General features: G+C 34.9%; 1 protein-coding gene across 1 annotated transcript; it reads left to right on the top strand.

Moving 5' to 3' along the window:
• The first annotated feature begins 3953 nt into the window (after nucleotides 1–3953).
• LOC136206079 (uncharacterized) lies at nucleotides 3954–19082 on the top strand. Its single transcript, XM_065996998.1, has 25 exons — nucleotides 3954–4253; nucleotides 4415–4478; nucleotides 4822–4910; nucleotides 5009–5064; nucleotides 5187–5262; nucleotides 5538–5604; nucleotides 6362–6428; nucleotides 6575–6641; nucleotides 8243–8326; nucleotides 8415–8456; nucleotides 8642–8797; nucleotides 9749–9826; nucleotides 10174–10242; nucleotides 10346–10411; nucleotides 10506–10634; nucleotides 11008–11064; nucleotides 11167–11256; nucleotides 11757–11822; nucleotides 12656–12724; nucleotides 12808–12912; nucleotides 13015–13140; nucleotides 14569–14627; nucleotides 15518–15554; nucleotides 17140–17303; nucleotides 18713–19082. Exons 1-24 carry the CDS (start codon nucleotides 4080–4082, stop codon nucleotides 17290–17292), a joined length of 2046 nt encoding a protein of 681 aa, XP_065853070.1. The 5' UTR covers nucleotides 3954–4079; the 3' UTR covers nucleotides 17293–17303; nucleotides 18713–19082.
• Nucleotides 19083–19471: the final 389 nt, after the last annotated feature.

The following is a 19471-nucleotide window of genomic DNA, read 5'->3' as shown; positions in this document are numbered from 1 at the left end:
GTGTGTGTATGTAATGCGAGCGTGCTAGAAAAATTAATTCCAAAATTATTTTTGGTGTTTCTAAGAAAATAATTGCGTCTAAAACTTTATTTCTAGAAACGAAACGATTGTCGAATGACTTAATGACTGAAAAAAATCTCTCTTGGATTCAGTGGCGAATACAGAACTGCTCGACTGGAGGGGCCAATTTAACACCAAGCCGAGCCGCCCAAGTCTGGGGGTGCTAATTCAGCACCCCCAACCTTAAACAATGGAGACAGGGGAGCCGGAAACCACCCCTACTCAGGGTGGTTCCGGCGGCCGAAGGGGCCCGGGCACCCCAGGCCCCCCTGTCTCCGTCCCTGCTTGGATTCTTAGCTCCACTTATAAAATGCTTAACTAGCTCACAAATGGCTACCGAGAAGAAGCGACAACATAACACAAAAGATTTTTGAATTTTTGAATTTTTTCTATTGATTTTTTTTTTTTTGTAATAATACTTTGATTTACAACTTAAAATATAAATCTCATATAGGAATGACAATTGCCAATGAAAAAAACAATACTCGAGAGAATAAAATAAATAAAAGAACAAACTTGACTTTAATGGATAAGAACGACTTGTAGAAACTGAATTTTGTTGATATCGAGATCACGAGTCAGCAAAACAGTAATTCCTAAGGCTCGGGATGGATTGAAATGAAGTCGGAAAATATTGCAATTGAGCTAATTGATAAAAAATGCAAAAGGTGGAAGCAACAAATCTGAAATTTTTTATGTTTCGGGGGTCGGAAGGTGATTAAAAAGTTGGGTTTCAGGCTCAGGTTTGAGTGAAACAAAAGTTTAGGGTCAAAGTTGGTATGTCAGAGATTGAAACGGTGTAAAATCTTTTGGATTTAACGAACTCGAAGGGGTTGGAAAAAAATATTGGAAAAGGATTGGTTGAATCTGATTTTTTAGAGTAGAAAAATTAGACTCCGTTGAGAGCCATTTAATCTAGAAACCTTTAGAACCTGGATTCTAGCATCTGCTCGATGTCCAGGGAAACAACACGTCAAATGGTTAGGCCATTACTATGTGGAGAGTAGGTTGCGTCGCTGTTGAAGGGCGTAGATCAGGATGCACTAATACCAAGGTTGCCTATGTGATCGGTGCCAGTGCCCTAGCGGGTAGTGCTGACTATGCTAATGTGGAGGGTAGTAACTATGCAGATACCTGGGTCCTCAAGAACTTTCAGATTTTCCGATTGTCCTTTTAGAGGATTTGCTTCTGATAAAAAAATTCATCTCTACCGCTGTTCGAATGGCTTGGGTGGTCTAGAAGCTCTTCATCGTGTTGATGAACTGCCTAGAGGGTTCAATAGACTCCTTGTCAGACTCATTTTCCATTAACAAGGGACCCAAATTCTATGGCTAAATTGATGGGCTCTGCTGAACTTCTGTTAATGGAGACCTGGTCCTGGAATCGAGGGATTCCTCATTTATTTGATCATAGTTGGATTTGTTTGTGAGTCGACCACTGTCTTGCCTAGAAAAGTAGTTGTTGGGAGGGACAAATTATGAGAATGAGAAAAGGAGTTATGTGCTACTCACGCTCACTGCACCAAATAATATAGATATAAGATTTTCTGTCATTGTTCTCCTGCTACGTCGGGATCGGTCCTTGAGAACACTCTGACGGTCAAGTTTGTACAGAGAAGATATGACATGGATAAATAACCAATGAGAATAAGGGAGAGAGATTAGGATCACTTACCATTAATGAGGTCTTCTTATTTAAAGGATCTCTAATGAATTATACTACTATATTATAACTTTTTAATAAAAAAAATAAAAAATATTATTAAATTCAAAGGCTATCAAGATGTTTAAGTTGCTCATACCGCTCAATACATACCAAGCGGTATGAGCATGCCCCAATGGACCATTTCTACTTTGGGGGTTAATGAGTTTTTCATTAACCCCCATTGCATATGCTCTTATAGGAGTTGGGCATTTGGTCCATAGCCCGTAATACCCTTGGGCTATAGGTAGGTGGCCAGAGTCTTTTAGGCTTACCCTTTGGACGGGTTTAAAACGCTATACTCGGTTGACTTGACATATGAGCCCATATTCCTCATCATATTCTAAATTCAAACATTTTAATCACTCGAATTACAGTAAAACCTCTATATAGGAATACATTTGGGACCAGGCTATTTGTATAACAATTGATAGGTTATTACTAAATAGAGTTTGGTATAATAAAATTTCTCAACATATTAAATTTTAAATTTTTATCATAGGCATGCATGGTGTATATATAATGTATAATAATAGGAATTAATTGAACAAATTAAATATTTATAATTTCAATTTAGAGTTTAGGTTTTCAATATATATATAATTGGAAGAGTTTTATGGGAAAAATGTAAACATCAATGAGAATACTAAATATTTATAATTTCAAGTTAGAGTTTGTGTTTCCAATTTTCAATATTTTTTTTAAATATTTTATAATTTAGTTTGAATTCTTAATATATATACATAAAATATATAAGTATTACTATATAGAGGCATAGTTTCTAAAGGTGTGACTTGAAAAATGTATAACAATTAACGTTTGAGAGGTTATTCCTATTTATAACTGGTCCAAGTTGGGACCGAGTTTTTTTTAGGGTAAATAATTATAAGGTCCCTGTGTTTTTACTTAACTCGCTAGTAGGTCCATCATATTATTATAAGGTCCTTAGGTTTTATTTTAATCAATTCTTTAGTCTCTTTATTTATTTTTATACATAAAAGTACAAAATTTTCCCTAATTATACAAATAAATAACTTCTCATTCTTACAAAAGTCACTTTTATAATTTTATATAGCTATACTCCCATTGATAATTTTTTACAATATTTGTTATTCATTTTTTTAATGAATAAGTTCTACACTACTAAATTAAAATTTATTGTTATATGAAAATTAATAAAACAATTAACTAATAATGGAAAGATTATTATTACGAAGGAAAAAACATAAAATAGGAAAAATAGATATTTTATTATTAAAGCATATAGAAAAGGGTAATTTTTGTATTTTAAATTATATTTAGTCTTATTTGACCATTCACTTAAATATAAGGACTAAAGAGTTGACAAAAATAAAAACCAAGGGATTATATAATTATTTCTAAAAACACAGGGACTAACTAGTTTATTATGTAAAAACACAGGGACCATGTAATTATTTACCAATTTTTTTATAATAAAATAGAGGTTATTCCGATATAGAGTATTCCTATATAGAAATTTTACTGTATCAAGAAATTAAAACATAATAAAACGAATATTTCGTTTTAATACAATAATAAACTTCATTATTTTCATATGCATGGTAGGTTGGGTAACCTCATACCCGTAATGAGTAATTTTGCGAATTCCATACCCTTTCTATACAGGATTCGAGTAATCCATTAAGATCGAGTAGTACAAAATTTATACCCATTGCCATCCCCTAGATGCCACATCTTCCTAAACTTTTTTTTATATCTATGTATATATACATATATAAATATAAATTACTCACTCCGTTTCATATTACATGTCTTTTTAGAGAATTGTATAGAAATTAAGCATATTGAAAAAAAGACGTTGTTATCCCTTATTTATTGATTCCAATATTTATTTATTCTATAATAAGTCTATTATTCTAATTAATTTCCGTAAACTCGCATTTTATAGAAGAAAAAAAGATGACTTAACGTGTACTGATCATATAAAATGACATGTAATATGAAACAAAAAAAAATCTCTAGAAAGACATGTAATATGAAACGGAGGTAGTACCTTATAAAATAGTTTTGATTTTTCTTATAATATAGTAGATTAGTTATTATTGAAACAAAAATTATGAAATTTACAATTTTTTGTTTTTTTTTTTTTTGATGAAATGAAATTTACAATTAAAGAACAATTTCATCTTTTATTCTAGAAAAAATGCACTCAAATTTGAAATGTTAGCAATGTGCTTCAAAGGAGGAATCTATTGAAGCCCTCCAAATCCGCCATTTCTCCTATATACTCGAAACCTTGCAAAAATTCATTCTCAATTCAATTACCCCGCCAATAAATGGAATTTGACGACGACGACTGGGGTTTAAGCGCTCAAGAACTTGATTCTCTTGAACGAGACGCTTACCGGAAAATCGCCGAACAACAGCAACAGCAACAGCAACAACAACGACAACACTCTTCTTCTTCTTCTTCTAATCAAAATCAACTACAGCATTCTAATACCGCCAAGGTAAAGCTCTATTCTCTTCTTTTCTTCCTTTTCCCCAATTTCAATTTCTACTGTTCCGTTTTTCTTAATTTGAATTTATTCCTCAATTTGGGAGCTATTCTTGATTTTGCATTCCTATTCATGTTATATACAGTATTTCCTTTGTCCATTTCCTATTTTAGGTGGCTCCGTCGTCTCCTGGACCTAGAGTGTTACCTTCTTCGGTTATTCCCAAAGTGAAACCTGGTGAGTTCCTTTCTGTTACATATAATAGTCTGCTTTATGTCGCCTTGTATGGTTAATTGTAGTTTTATGCTTCCAACAAAATGAAGAATGAACTTAAATTATATCTCTCTGATAATCAAGGTTAAGTAGGCTCTTGCTATGTATGTTGCACGGACACTTCTAGTTAGTAGCATTTCTGCCTTTAGTGTCTGTGTCCATTTAGTGTTTGTGTCCATTTCGTGTCCGTGTCCATTTTCCTTTGTAGGCTATTTTATGAAGGTTATGTTTTAGAAATAACTTTTAGTAGTTATCTAGCTAATTATGGGATTTTCTTTGAACATTTTGTGGTCTTGTGATTGAGAAGATGAAAGCTCAAAGGCTTCACCAAAGGTTTCTGTCAAATTTATGCTTCATGCCAGTGGAAATATTGCTGCTAAATTTTTATATGACGCGGTAATTCCATCCTTTGCTTTATTGCCCCAATGCCCTTATCTGTTCGACTAAATTTGTGAAGCTCGAGATTTTCTCACTTGTTATGTATGTTTCACTAGGTAGTAGTAGCTGCTATGCGCAAGGTCCCGAAAGCCACTTGGAATGCAAAAGAAAGGTTTGCTCAGTGTGCGAATTAACTATACATAGTTTGAGTTGTTATGAACTTCTGTGTATGTCTCATGTTGGAATAGACATAGGAATGCTGACTTATTTTAGTTCGTTACTTTGAACCTGCAGACTATGGATTTTTCCTGTGTGTTCTTTGTCATCAGCAGAAAAAATTCTGAAAGAAACATCGGGTTGTAACATTGAGGTGATCGCTTGATCTATGTCCTTTTCTTTTCTTCTCACTCTCTGTTGTAATTGTACTTGGGTCATTGATCCTCGATGGTTTAAACCTCCAAAATTCTTCAAGTCCCCGTTGCAGGAAATTTTTCCTTTTCTTGGTTTAATAACTATATTTCTTTTGAAAAGGATGTTCCTACTTAACATGGAATGCTGTTCATGTTTTTTCTTTTTGTTTTTCTATAACTTGCTTTGTTGGATTGTCTTTTGACTTGTGTGCATCACATGTTATAATCTTTCAAGGTAGAAAACTTAGATCCCTTGGTTCAACGTGCAATGGGTTCTGCTTCTGCTGCTCCTGATCTCCAAGGTAAATGCTAGATATTGAGATTTGTGAATGAAATTAGGGAGTAAGTTTGTATGGTGAAGCTAGTGAGATGCATTAGGCTTTAGTCATATTTTCAAAGCTTTTACCTTTATTTTGGGCTTAATGCATATTTACACCCTTAAACTTGGCACGTGTTGCCTATTGGCACCCTGAACTTTTAAAATAACCTATCACACATCTATAGTTGGCTTTAAAAACCTATCACGCACCTATAGTTGGCTTTAGAAACCTATCACGCACCTATAGTTGGCTCATTCGGACCTCCTACACACAAAATCGTTGATCTGTCATCTTTGACGGATGAGGTGGCATGTGTGCTATAGAAAAAAAGAAAAACACGTGAGTTCGTTATGCATCTCATCTGTCAAAGATGACAGATCAATGATTTTGTGTGCGTGTGATAGGTTATTTTAAAAGTTCAGGGTGCCATTAGGCAAAACTTGCCAAGTTTAAGGGTGTAAATATGCATTAAGCCTTTATTTTGTTTTAAGAAAATATCTGCCTCTTCGAAGTGTCCTTGTTAATTTGCAACAATTCTTTAGATACTTGTGGCTTGGGTAAATGATGATTCAAAGACGGTTCTAGCAAATATTTAAATCGCACAAAGAACATACTTCACTCTGTGGAAAAACATAATTTTAGGAGCTTCTTTTGTTATTGATGTCTGTTTTCATGCTTATTTATGTATCTTTTAACCTTTTCTTTAATTTGTATTCGGATACTTCTTCTCCCTTGAAAGATCGGTATGACAGGATACCTAATTGTATTGAGTCCAAGCTTCTGCCTTTTCAGAGGGACGGTGTTAGGTGTGTATTGTCCTTGGAGATTTCCCACATAATACCAATTTCACTGGAGATTTGAGTATTATTTCTCTTTGTAAATGCCAAAAGTGTTTTATATGTTTATTGTTAGATTATTATTGTCTTTAATTGTTTCTCGTCTTCCTCTTCAGGTTTGTGTTGCAGCATGGTGGGCGTGCTCTCCTTGCGGATGAAATGGGTCTAGGAAAAACTCTACAGGCAATTTTATAGTTTACTTAATTTTTGTTTCTCTTATTTTATTTTTAAATTTATTGTTGTGGAAATTTGCATTGTAGTAATCGTCTTGCTAATAGCTTTGTCCAATATGGCTACTGGATAAATTGCTAACTGTATAGATGATTTTGGTGGTGCACATGCTTGACATCTACAGCCCCAATAATCAGTCCTCTCTGATATTAATCAGCTTTAGTCTTTTTTTCTGCCTCATGTCCCAGTTATTCCGCTGTCTGATTAAAACCTGTTAGAGTATAAGTCAATGTAATTGTTAGAGTATAAGTCAATGTAATTAATGAATAACATGCCTAAGGCTGCTGAAGGGCTGTTGGGGCATGCTTAGGCTGCTAGTAGGGTCAGTATGTCTCCTTGACTTTAGGAGTAATATCAGGAGCTACTACTTGTATATATATCTGTGTATTGTTCCCAAGCAAAACATATTCATGTAGGCTCTTAATCTACATGGTATCCCATGGATTTCTTTGTATTTTCATGGTCTGTTACAAAACCACATGTAGATGTGCAATACTTTGTTTTCTACATGTTGCCCGCCTTCCTTTGTGCTTCTGTCCATAGTTACACAGGAAGAATTTTAACACTTCAGCTTATGATTTCTGAGTAGGAATCCCATAGAGGATAGGAAATAACATGTTTGGCTACATTGATTTTCTGGAGCTAGAATACAACAACAACAACAACAACAAAGCCTTAGTCCCGAAATGATTCGGGGTCGGCTAACATGAACCATCATATAAAACCGTGAAAATCAAGTCGTGTCAGCGACACAGATTCGCTCCCTCCACTCCGTCCTATCCACTACCATATTTTCCTCAATTCCCAATAAACTCATATCACTCTCGATCACCCTCCTCCAAGTTTGCTTAGGTCTTCCCCTACCCCTACCCCTCACCACTACATCCCTTTGCCACTCTTCGGTTCTCCTAACCGGCGCATCAAGCGCTCTACGTCTCACATGGCCAAACCACCTTAGTCGGTTTTCTCTCATTTTATTCTCAATAGATGTGACCCCTACTTTTGTCCTAATTATTTCATTACGCACCCGGTCCTTTCTCGTGTGACCACACATCCATCTCAACATACGCATCTCCGCCACCGACATCTTATGGATGTGGCAGTGTTTCACTGCCCAACACTCCGTACCATATAACAATGCTGGTCTAATTGCCGTCCGGTAGAATTTTCCCTTCAATCTATTAGGCATGCCGGGATCACAAAGGAAACCCGTAGCACTCTTCCACTTCGACCAACCAGCTTTAATCCTATGAGCAACATCTCCATCTACTTCTCCATCCGTTTGGATAATAGATCCTAAATACCGGAAGCAATCCGAGGCCTGAACAACTCTCCCATCTAGGATGATTGTCCCTGCCTCCCTACTCCTACGGCCGCTAAACTTACACTCCAAATATTCTGTCTTACTTCGACTCAACTTAAAGCCTCTAGAGCTAGAATATCCGAAAAAATAAATGTAAAGCAACAGTTCTTTAAATGGAAGATTATTTCACTTTACTTTCCCGATAAAAAAATCGCTGAAATGTACAAATTGATTTGTCATTGTTTTCCAGGCTATTGCTGTTGCTGCATGCCTTCGTGATTTCTGGCCTGTTCTTATACTCACACCATCTTCACTACGTTTACATTGGGCTTCAGTAAGTTTTTCGCTGTATACTTATTTGAGTATTAGATAAAACATTTTGTATTGAAGAGATAAAGATGTGTCCTTTTGCTTTCTTGCAGATGATACAACAATGGTTGGATATTCCTTCATCTGATATACTTGTATGTTGTCTCTTGTCCCTGTTAGGGTTTTACTTTTATATATGTAGTTCAAAGTAAAGCATATTCTCATTTCACCTAGCTTTATGCTTTGTGTTTCTTTCGTTTTCTTTTGGAATGCTTTAGGAACTTAAACTTCAGAAGCATTTCTTCTTTCTGTTCATCTTGTAACAAGTGAATTTTCATAGGTTGTTTTATCGCAATATGTTGGATCAAACAGGGGTGGATTTACAATTGTATCATCAAGTACAAAGGGCAGTATTAATCTTGATGGCCTATTCAACATCATCTCTTATGATGTGGTCCCTAAATTGCAAAATGTTCTAACAGAAACAGATTTCAAGGTACACTGTGAACAAGAATTTCCCAATGCTTTCTTCCTTTTTGAGACAATCCTATTTTTTGCATTCCAATGCTCTTGTATCACTTAAGTGCCCATTCTAGAGGTTTTTGCCTAAAACTTAGTCCACGATGGGGGGTTAGTGATGAAGTCTGCTTTGAATTCGTGAAATTATACAATACATATTAGATGAACTGATGAAGATGGAATTATATTTTGAAGGTAATGCAGAATACTTTCATCAGCATGCAAAATTGTAGGTTTTTCAGAATATGTGAAAGAAGATATAGTTCAGCGATAGATGAGGAATATTAAGTCCATCGTGCTGCAATATAAGAAAAGACTTGAATTGTTTTCTTTTGTCATGGATGGTTATTTGTGATAAATTTGTTATGATGAAAGATGGATATGCCTAACTTTGCGTTCATGTTGATGGTATTACAAGCATTAAATATGATATAACTATAACCATAACATAGGTGGTATATTGGAATCTACTTAGATGACCAAAATTAGAGAGGAACTAACTAGATACTCTGCTAGTTGTCCCCTTTCAGTTTTATTTTTGAAAATTCAAGTCAATAAATGGCAAGGATACTATTCTAGAATCTAGAGCAATAATAGACTTTAACAAGGCTCCTCTTTTTTTTTTGGATAACTGTATCCAATTAATCAGTTCAAGGTTGATCAACACTCTTTAGTAGGGGGTTCCTCTCCCAATTAAGGTTTTCTGTGTATACTATAATCTAATCAAGACTTAGCTTAAGTGACTAAAGGCTCTTTTGCTCAAGCCAAACTTAATTGGCGCTTTAAAAAATCTTTTAAGTGTTTAATATACTGGGCCTAAAGGATGAAACAATTGTCCATGTTTATACTTTTGAAAAATCTGCATAGTTGGTAACAAATTTTCGAGCTTTTTGTCTGTGACTACATCTTGATATATTTTTTTTATCAGGTTGTGATTGCTGATGAGTCTCACTTCATGAAAAATGCTCAAGCAAAGAGGACAACTGCCTCTCTTCCAGTTATAAAGGTCTTTTCCTCATAACAAATGACTATGTAGTTGCATATGTCAACTTCATTTTTTGGCTTATTCCTGTATGATTCTAATAAATAGTTTGTCATAAGTTAAGCACATTCTCACATGAAAATGCAAGATCCAACTTGAGCCTTCATGAACTACACTGTTACTCTCAAATTTCACTTGAAGTAACATGCATGATCTAATTTTTATCCTTGGGTAAGTTTTCATGAAAGGACCACTTGCAAGGAATGAAAATAAATGAACATACTACCGAAATTACACTACATGTGTTGGGCAAGTTGTTTGTGCACATACTCTTCCCAGTAAATGAGATAGGTTGTTATTCTAATTTTCAGAAAGCTCAATATGCAATATTGCTTAGTGGAACCCCTGCTTTATCCAGACCAATAGAGCTATTCAAACAGGTAATAACTAAAATTCAACATAATCTGTTTGAAGTTTGGGAGTTTTTCTTAAAAAAAAAGGAATTATTTTGATTGGTTTTATTTGAACCCTTTACATGTATAGCTTGAAGCACTGTATCCTGATGTTTACAAGAATGTTCATGAATATGGCAACCGGTATTGCAAGGGGGTACGTTAATTTCGTTTACTGTTAAAAGCAACCTGCTCTGTCAATAAATATTATGCAAGTCAGCAACTTTTCATTTCCAATATTATTTGTTTAGGGTGTTTTTGGAATTTATCAAGGTGCAAGTAACCATGAAGAGTTGCACAACTTGATGAAGGCAACGGTGATGATTCGCAGACTTAAAAGGGATGTTCTTTCTGAACTTCCTGTGAAGCGTCGACAGCAAGTAAATATTTTATATATATATATATATAGATTGTGTGTGTGGTGTAATATGAGTTTTGAAGGATTTTAGTTGCCATTGTGTGTTGCACTCATTACCAGCAAACATGATGTATAAGAAGTCCAGTTCAGGAAAAAGTTTTTCAGATCAGCTCCTTGAGTTATTTGATGGGCTAGCTTTGTACAGTTCTCTTTGGCTACCCAGTACTGGATTGCACCCGGCCCGTGCATTATCTGATAATTTATGATTGCTAAATTGGTGTTGAAGAAATGCCTAATAAATATATCTACCACATATCCTGTGTATGTGTGGATGAATATGCATTTGCATGTGTGTCTATACATGGGTGGCTTATATCTCTTGAAACGTTTCTCAGGTTTTCCTAGATCTGTCTGAAAAGGATATGAAAAAAGTCAATGCTTTATTCCGTGAGGTAATTTGTCTAATTGATGGTTATTTTTGTTGAATTTTTGCTCCCTTCAGTAGTCTTAAAGTTATTGAATAATGATATAGCTATAATTGATTTGTTGTGTAGTTGGACATGGTAAAAATTAAAATTAAGGCTTGCTCGTCACCTGAGGATGTTGAATCACTAAAATTTACTGAGAAGCAGCTTATTAATAAGGTATGTAGGCCATGATAATTTGGCAAAGTGCACTATTAAGCTTCTGAATGATGTATAAATCTTTTTATTGTTTAAATCAGCCTCATACGATTTTGTTCCATTAAGCCCTCAAACTTTTATTTCTAGTCACATTGAGCCCTTGAACTTCTATTTTTAAGTTAAATTGATAACTTTTATTAAATATACTCCCACTGTTAGAGAAGTTCTTAACATGATCTGAAATGTATAACTGAAAACATAAATTCAAGCACTTGTATTTAAAATGAAAGTTTGGGGGCTTGGTGTAATACAATTGAAGTTCAAGAGCTTAGTAATTTTTTTGGAATACTTTAGGGGATTAATGGTGCGTTTATCCTAATAATCCCTCCCCCCTCCTTTGAAGTTAGTCCCAATATATATTGATTCGGGTTGTTGAAATTGTAGTGATATTTCAATTTGTGATAGAATTTCCAAGCATGCCTTGTATTCAGTTTGTTATTGACTGTCTATTGAATTCCCAGATATATACTGACTCTGCTGAAGCTAAGATTTCTGGGGTCCTTGACTATCTGGGAACTGTTGTTGAGGTATTCACGGTGACATTTACCTTTTCTGTTTCCTTCTCTTCTTTTCTTTCTCTCCTCCTCATTTTCGCAGTTTTAGAATGCATAGGCTGAATGTACAGACATCTACTTTACAAGTACTTCATGTTTTTAATTATTCATTCAAGAAAGGGATGTCCACTATGTTGCACGGAAGTGGAAATAGAAATAGAAACTGACACGGAAACGGACACTGGGAAACATTATTTCTAAAAAATTATAGCTAGGAAACGGTATTGGAAACGGAAAAGAAACAGAAAACGGACACGAAATGCTAGTGAAGTAGAGTTTCGGTCCAACATAGGTTGTCCATAATCATATGCATGAGCTCAGAAAATATGACTTACTTTATTATTCATCAGCATGGAAGTGTATATACCTTTACTTAGTGTGCTCGAAAACTGAGTTACATAATTATTTAATGTGATTTTCATTATTTCTACGAGGAATTTTAATGCCTATTACAGAGTGTCTATTCAGCCTTACTGTTATGCATTACCCGATTAAGTTGCATTTATATTTAATTTAAGAAATAGCTCTGAGACTTTATGGTCAAAATTGTTTAACTGATTATTTACGATATGGAATTTTCAAACGTGGTACAAATTTTGCTGAAAATTGAACAAAGACCATATGATCAAAGTCATGATCGTTGCTTCATGTATTCATCAATTATCGTTACTTGCAATGGTATTTTCATTTTTCTGTTAAACATGCCTTGCAATTGTAGTTTGGTTTATCATATGATCACATATACTGTTTTTACTTACCTACTGGAAGAATGATGATTGTCACATTTATTTATTTTTTCAATACAGGCAGGCTGCAAATTTCTAATTTTTGCTCACCATGTACCGATGATACAGGCAATACACGAATTTCTTGTTGTAAGAACACTTACGCCTAATCTTTTCTTTTTCTTAAACTTTCTATAGATAGCACATTCTTATAGGTCCTTCCAAATTTTTAGAAAAAGAAAGTGGGTTGCATTCGAATTGATGGCAGCACGCCTCCAGCATCAAGGCAAGCATTAGTTACAGATTTCCAGGAAAAAGATGCTATAAAGGCCGCAGTTGTATGCCAATTTGGACCTTTTCTTTCTTTGTTTTAATTTCTTCTTTCATTTTGCATTCGGTGAATCAATTCTAAATTTGTCTGTTAAAATGTTTTTGTGAAGCTATCTATCAGAGCTGGTGGTGTTGGCCTAACTTTAACAGCTGCAAGCACCGTAATCTTTGCGGAGTTGTCTTGGACTCCTGGTGATCTAATTCAAGCTGAAGATAGGGTTCACAGGATTGGTCAGGTATGCTACTACCAATTAGAAAAATGTGATTCTAGAACCAAGAAATATGTTGAATCAATAATTTCGATCATATTGATGGTTCATTTTTGGAAATGGTGTGAATTTGGATACATTCCTTTTAGAAACACTGAAATAAAAAGCTTGTAAATGGAGACCCGATGGGAAAAGCTCGAACCATAAATTGAGGATATTTAACCGGCCTGGAAATTTAAATAGCTTTTTCTGAATTGTGGTATCAAAAAAAGCTATCACAGGGCTTATAAGTTATCACCATTTAGAAAAGCTTTCACACAGGTGCATTTTCCTCAGACATGATAACTAAACTCTCCTATATGTTCATAGTACCGAAACACCCCAAATACAGACAATCTTGATTCTTGACTCCTCATCCTTAGTTCTGTTAGCATCGTTGGTTTGTTTAGGACCTCGAATTTTTATTCCTAGGTTTCAAGGAAAACTCGATACACCATAAAGCAAGATATTTTAACATGCCCCTCTATTTTACTAAAGCACCTTTTTGAGTAAAAAAAAAAAAAGCCCTGATGATTTCATACATTACAATAGCAGTCATTTACTTGATGACTGTGCTTTGGTTGTGTAAATAAAGGCCTAACTCACCCCAAATGGTACTTTAAAGGAGGAGGATCATCTCGTATATATAAGGGGTCATATAGCTCCCTACTAACACAATGTAGGAGCAAATATGCCTTAGCAGTGGCGGATTTAGAAATTTCCGAGAGGGGGCAAAGATTCTTACTAATTTTTTTTTTTTACAAAGTGTCTCAAAAACTATATCATTTTAACCAAGTTAAGGAGACAATAGATTACTATAAACAAATTTAGGGGGTCAATAGGTCACTTTAAACAAATTCATGTGACCAATATATCATTTTAAGCAAGTTTGAGAACTATATCATTTTAACCAAGTTTAGGGGACAATAGATTACTATAAACAAATTGGGGAGTCAATAGATCACTTTAAACAAATTCAGGTGACCAATATATCACTTTAATCAAGTTCGAGAACTAACAAAACACCCTCGAAATGCCCTTTTAACAATGGCGGAACCACGGGGGCAGGGCGGCAAGGGGCACGGCTGACTTTGTGACCCAACATTGAATACAAGACTTTGATACCATGGAAACAAAGACCTAACTCACCCAGGATTGCCTCACATATATAAGGGGTCATATAGCTCCGTAATTACACAATATGGGATATCTAACACGTTGAATCTTCTTACTGTGATTTCCATATGATGTGTAATCCTTAATCATTCAAGTGATGTGTATGATCTGAGCTTATTGGGGTTGACTAAATGACAAATTATTGGAACTGGAGTTCTGATTTCTTCTTTTACTGAGTGTCCTATGAGCATATTAGTTCTGCAAGCCTTGTTTCCAACACTCTTGGTTTGTTCCTTTCAGGTTTCCGCAGTCAATATATATTACCTTCTAGCAAATGATACTGTTGATGACATTATCTGGTATGATCAATTTGAAGCTTATTATCTTTGGTAAACCGATTTATGCTGCCCGACTTGAGGAAATTGGGACAGTGTTCTAAAAATCCATGCCTAGGCGGCCGCCTGGGCCGATTTTTAGAACACTGTCTTTGGTTAAAAAATACTTTAAATTTTTTATTTTGATGAAATCTATGTCGCACAAAGACTTAGATTTTAAAATGTATCACGCTACCATATCCGTTTCAGAAACCGAAACTCAGAAACTTTTATGAAACGTTTGGAGTCATGTTTCTCTAATTTCAAAAAATTGGAAACTAGTTTCTTAAAATTCAAAAACTTGTTCCTACGATGTAATATGTTTTCAGAAGTGGGTTAATGTTAATCACATGTTGAGTAAATCCCTAATATTTTAGTATCATCTTCTACAAGCTTTCAAAATAGAAAAAGAATGTTTTCTTTTCCTTCTATTATGTGACTTGTTCATTTCGGGACTAAGGCTTTGTTGTTATTGTTGTATGTGACTTGTATGTAGTTTTTTTTAATGTATATATATATAAAGATTAAACATACATCCTTATAGTTTCAAAAATATATAGATATATCCGTATACTTTTATTGTTTACACGTTTCCCCACGTTTTCGCTTCTAATACTTTTTTCGAATACCGTTTTCCGATTTCCATTTCAGTTTCGATATCCGTTTCTGTTCCATGTAACATAGAAGAAAGGAACAACGAGCATTTTTTAATTTTTCATTCATTTATTTTTTTATTTATTTTATGATGATAATGATAATTGTGTTTGGCATACTGGGTAACAGGGATGTTGCTCTGAACAACGAGCATTTGTTAATTATTTTTTTATTTATTTTATGATGATAATGATAATTGTGTTTGGCATACTGGGTAACAGGGATGTTGTTCAGAGCAAGCTGGAAAACTTGGGACAGGTAATTTCCTTTTATTTGTGTTTTCATGTGTATGAATGCATGTTCTTTTTATTACGGCCACGCTTTCAACCCGTCTATGAATTTGGATAGTGATACAAACACAAAAAGCATTCTAAGGCCCCTCATCTTTTATTTTATGGTGCATTAAGCCTTTGATCTTTTATTTGGACATGTTAGACCCTTGATCATTTATTTTTTATCACATTAAAGCCCTTTCTAGCCAAATTGGTTAGTTGTGAATATCTAATTCACTTAAAAAGAATGTTATTCATTTCACCTGCATTTGAAATTATAATTTTTACAGTTCCAAATAAGGTTTCTACAGTTTTCTTATAACCACATTATGTATAATATCAAAAACTGCTTTCGAACTGTTAAAATTACAAATTTAGAATAATACCTTGTTAGTTGAGTTTTATGTTCAAAGCCGATTTTTTTGGTCATCATGGGGTTAATGTAACAAAAAAAAGGGCTTAATGTGTCCCAATAAAAAAATCAAGGGCTTAATGCACTAAAAAATGAAAAATCAGGGGCCTCAGAATGCTTTTTACCCGATACAAATAAGATAGAGCTTCATGGTTTTTTTTTTTTTTTTTTTTTTTTTTTGTATAAACGACTTTGAAAGTGTACAAGCATTTTTCTATGGAAAAAGATTAAAATTTGGCCCCTATCCTTGGCACATTTGGCCCCTGTTCTTGTCACAGCTTATTATTTAGGTCCTCTGCTTCAATTTTGGTATATTTGGTCCTTGTACTTCAATTATTATTATTTTTTTTTCAAAAACTGGCCTTTTTTTGTGATAAAAAAGTTTAGGTAATGGTAGGCTTACCCACTTCTAAGGTCAGGGTAAACCACATAGCTCGATGAGGATTTAAAGTGGAATTTACATATTACCTACCAATAAGGGCTAAATTTCGACGGAGTGGGAATCCAACCTCAAATTACACATATAGTTACAGAATTAGAGAATACAGTTTGACCACATGCCTTTTAACAACGCGTATGGTACATTGCTATCAATGGTCAAATTTTGAGAAAGTTTGAAATACAGGTGTCAAATGTCCCAAAATTAAAGTACATGATGGTCAAATGTACCAAAATTGAAATATAGGGGTCGAACTGATAAATTGTGTCAAGTACAAAATTTTATCTTTTACACGTTTTCTATTCTATAGCTCACTTGTATTTGGAATTAAGGATTTGACCTCTAAAGCTGGCAGACATGTTCAGTTTAGTCCAAATCGAAGTTTAGGTATCAACTCAGCCCCGAAATTGATAATATTTGACAAATTAGCTCAGATTTCACAATATTTTAGGTATTGAAATTGATTGTATTAGGGCGAATTTATCAAATATTTGGTATCTCCAATTATAGCCCAATATATCTCTTCTCACCATCCCCGTAGTGTATGAGACAAATGTATGCATTTCGATTAGGGTCGTATTCTATGGTTACGATTGGGCTAAAATTAACGGTCTGCCAACTTCAGGAGCCAAATTGACCCTTAATTCCTTATATTTGGCATAGATATATGATATGATCCACTCTTAGTATGCGAACTGAACAGTAGTTATTGGTAATTAGATGCTTGATGGCCATGAGAATATCTTAGAAGTTTCTGCAAGCCAGCCGAGAAGCAGCCCGGCAAAGCAGAAAACACTTGACTCCTTCCTGAAGCGCTGCAGCGACGGGACTGACTTGGACCGTCAGCCCCAGCTCAAAAACCCTCGGCGCTGATAGACTTACAGGTATCTTGTTTCTGCATTCACATTTATTATGAGTCAAATGCATCTAATGTCACTGAAGTACGGGGGGTATTGCATCGATGGTTACTAAAGTCAAATTCTCGAGACAATAAAGTCTGCACAGTTTTACTTCGGTATCAATAAAGTTACTGTGGCTGACTCCAGCGAGCCAACTAGAAGTCAGACTTGTCACGTCAATGCCACTTCAAATCTTGCTTATAATTTATTCAATGTGGCATAAATTATAAGCAAGATCTGACGTGACAAGTTTGACTTTTAGTTGACTCGTCACGTCCCTTTCTGGTGGTGGGACTTCTCATCTAGTCATTATGGTGACAATAAAATTACAAAAGATTCTCTCTCGTGTCAACAAAGTTACTATGGCTGACTCTGGCGAGAAGTTCCACCAGAAAGCCGACGTAGCAAGCCAACTATACGTCAGTGCTACGTTTGACTTCTAGTTGACTTGTCAATCCCTTTCTGGTGGGACTTCTCGACTAGTCGTTATGGAGACAATAAACTTACAAAAGATTATCTCTCGTGTCAACAAAGTTACTATGGCCGACTCCAACAAGATGTTCCACCGGAAAGCTGACGTAGCAAGCCAACTAGAAGTCAAACTTGTCATTTCAATGCCCACTTCAAATCTTGCTTATAATTTGTGCCATGTGGCAAAATTATAAGCAAGATTTAAAGGGGCAAGTTTGACTTCTAGTTGACTCATAACGTCGACTTTCCGGTGGGACTTAACGCTGGAGTCGGCAATAGTAACTTTGTTGACACTAGAGAAAATCCTTAGTAATTTATTGTCTCCATAACGACTTTAGTAACCAATGATGCACGGGTTAAATGCACCATTAGTAACTGAATTTTCATGGCTCTCAAAGTGGTCACTCAACTTTAATTTTAAATTTGTCTCAATAAAATTATTCTAATTTTGAATTTTATTCCAATAAAGTCAGTTCAAGAGCAAAAAGACACTGAAAAGCGTCTTCCACATCGGCACTACTCAACTTTCACCACTAACCGAAACCACACGTGACTGCCACCTGCTGACACGTGTTGTTTCCGCCAGCTAGGTGGCACCACGTGTCATCTAGGTGACAACCACTTGTTGTTTCAGTCAACGGCTACTGTTGATGTGGTAGCCACATCACTTTCCCGATGGCTTTTGAAGTTGCCAGAGTGACTTTATTGAGACAAATTTCAAAGTTGAATGATTTTATTGAGATAAATTGGAGTTTAGTGACTATTTTGAGACAACAACCAACATTGCATTTCACCCGATGCACATACCCTGTACTTTATTGACAATTGGGTGCATTTGACCCCATTCAATAGCGCATCTAGATTAGTCTTCAACAACAACGTTGCGTCTAAGCCAATAAGACCGAATTTGTCAACTTTAACAGGAAAGCAATATCGAGCTAGGATTTTCACGATGATGATAGCATTGCTCTAACATAAACATTACGGTTAATCAGCTCGTCTCATGCATACCTTAACCCATTATTATCTCGTGTAAATAATGTTTGTCCGTAAGATCCTATTTCATTTTCATTTCCCTATGAAACGAGGCATGGGATGAAGACACTACGAAGAAGTTCCGGGAGTTATGAAGGAAACTTCGAGCTCATATTGGTCATGATATAGGATTGTAGTAGCATCTATAGACTGAAGATCTTTCTGTACAGGGTAATCTCTGAAATTGCTAGAGAAAATGTGTATGTATATTTAAATTAATGCAAGCTAATAGAAGAGAAAAGCTTGTTCATGTGTTCACTTTGGGCTCCGATGCTGTTATATTGCCGGAAATTTGAATTTTAAAGCGCGTTTTGAAAATTCATACGAAACATTTTGGGTTATGTTTTTGTAATTTTAAAATCGAAAACTTGTTTTTAAAAAATCGAAAACTTGTTTTTTAAAATCTGGAAATTCATTTCGTAGAATGTAATGTGTTTTTAGAAGTGGATCATGCAAATCACATATTTAGCAATGTTATTAGAATCAAATGGGATATCAAACCGGATTTATAGTTGGGTCAAGAGTCATTTGGTTGGACTGGATGATTCGGATTGGTCGGACCGGATGACATAAATAATAATATATTTATTTATTTATTTGAAATTATTTTTATAAATTATATAATCCAATATATATGGTATAATACT

This window comes from Euphorbia lathyris, chromosome 9 (assembly GCF_963576675.1).
Source record: "Euphorbia lathyris chromosome 9, ddEupLath1.1, whole genome shotgun sequence".
NCBI lineage: Eukaryota > Viridiplantae > Streptophyta > Magnoliopsida > Malpighiales > Euphorbiaceae > Euphorbia > Euphorbia lathyris.
This window is presented reverse-complemented; position numbering and strand designations above follow the sequence as displayed.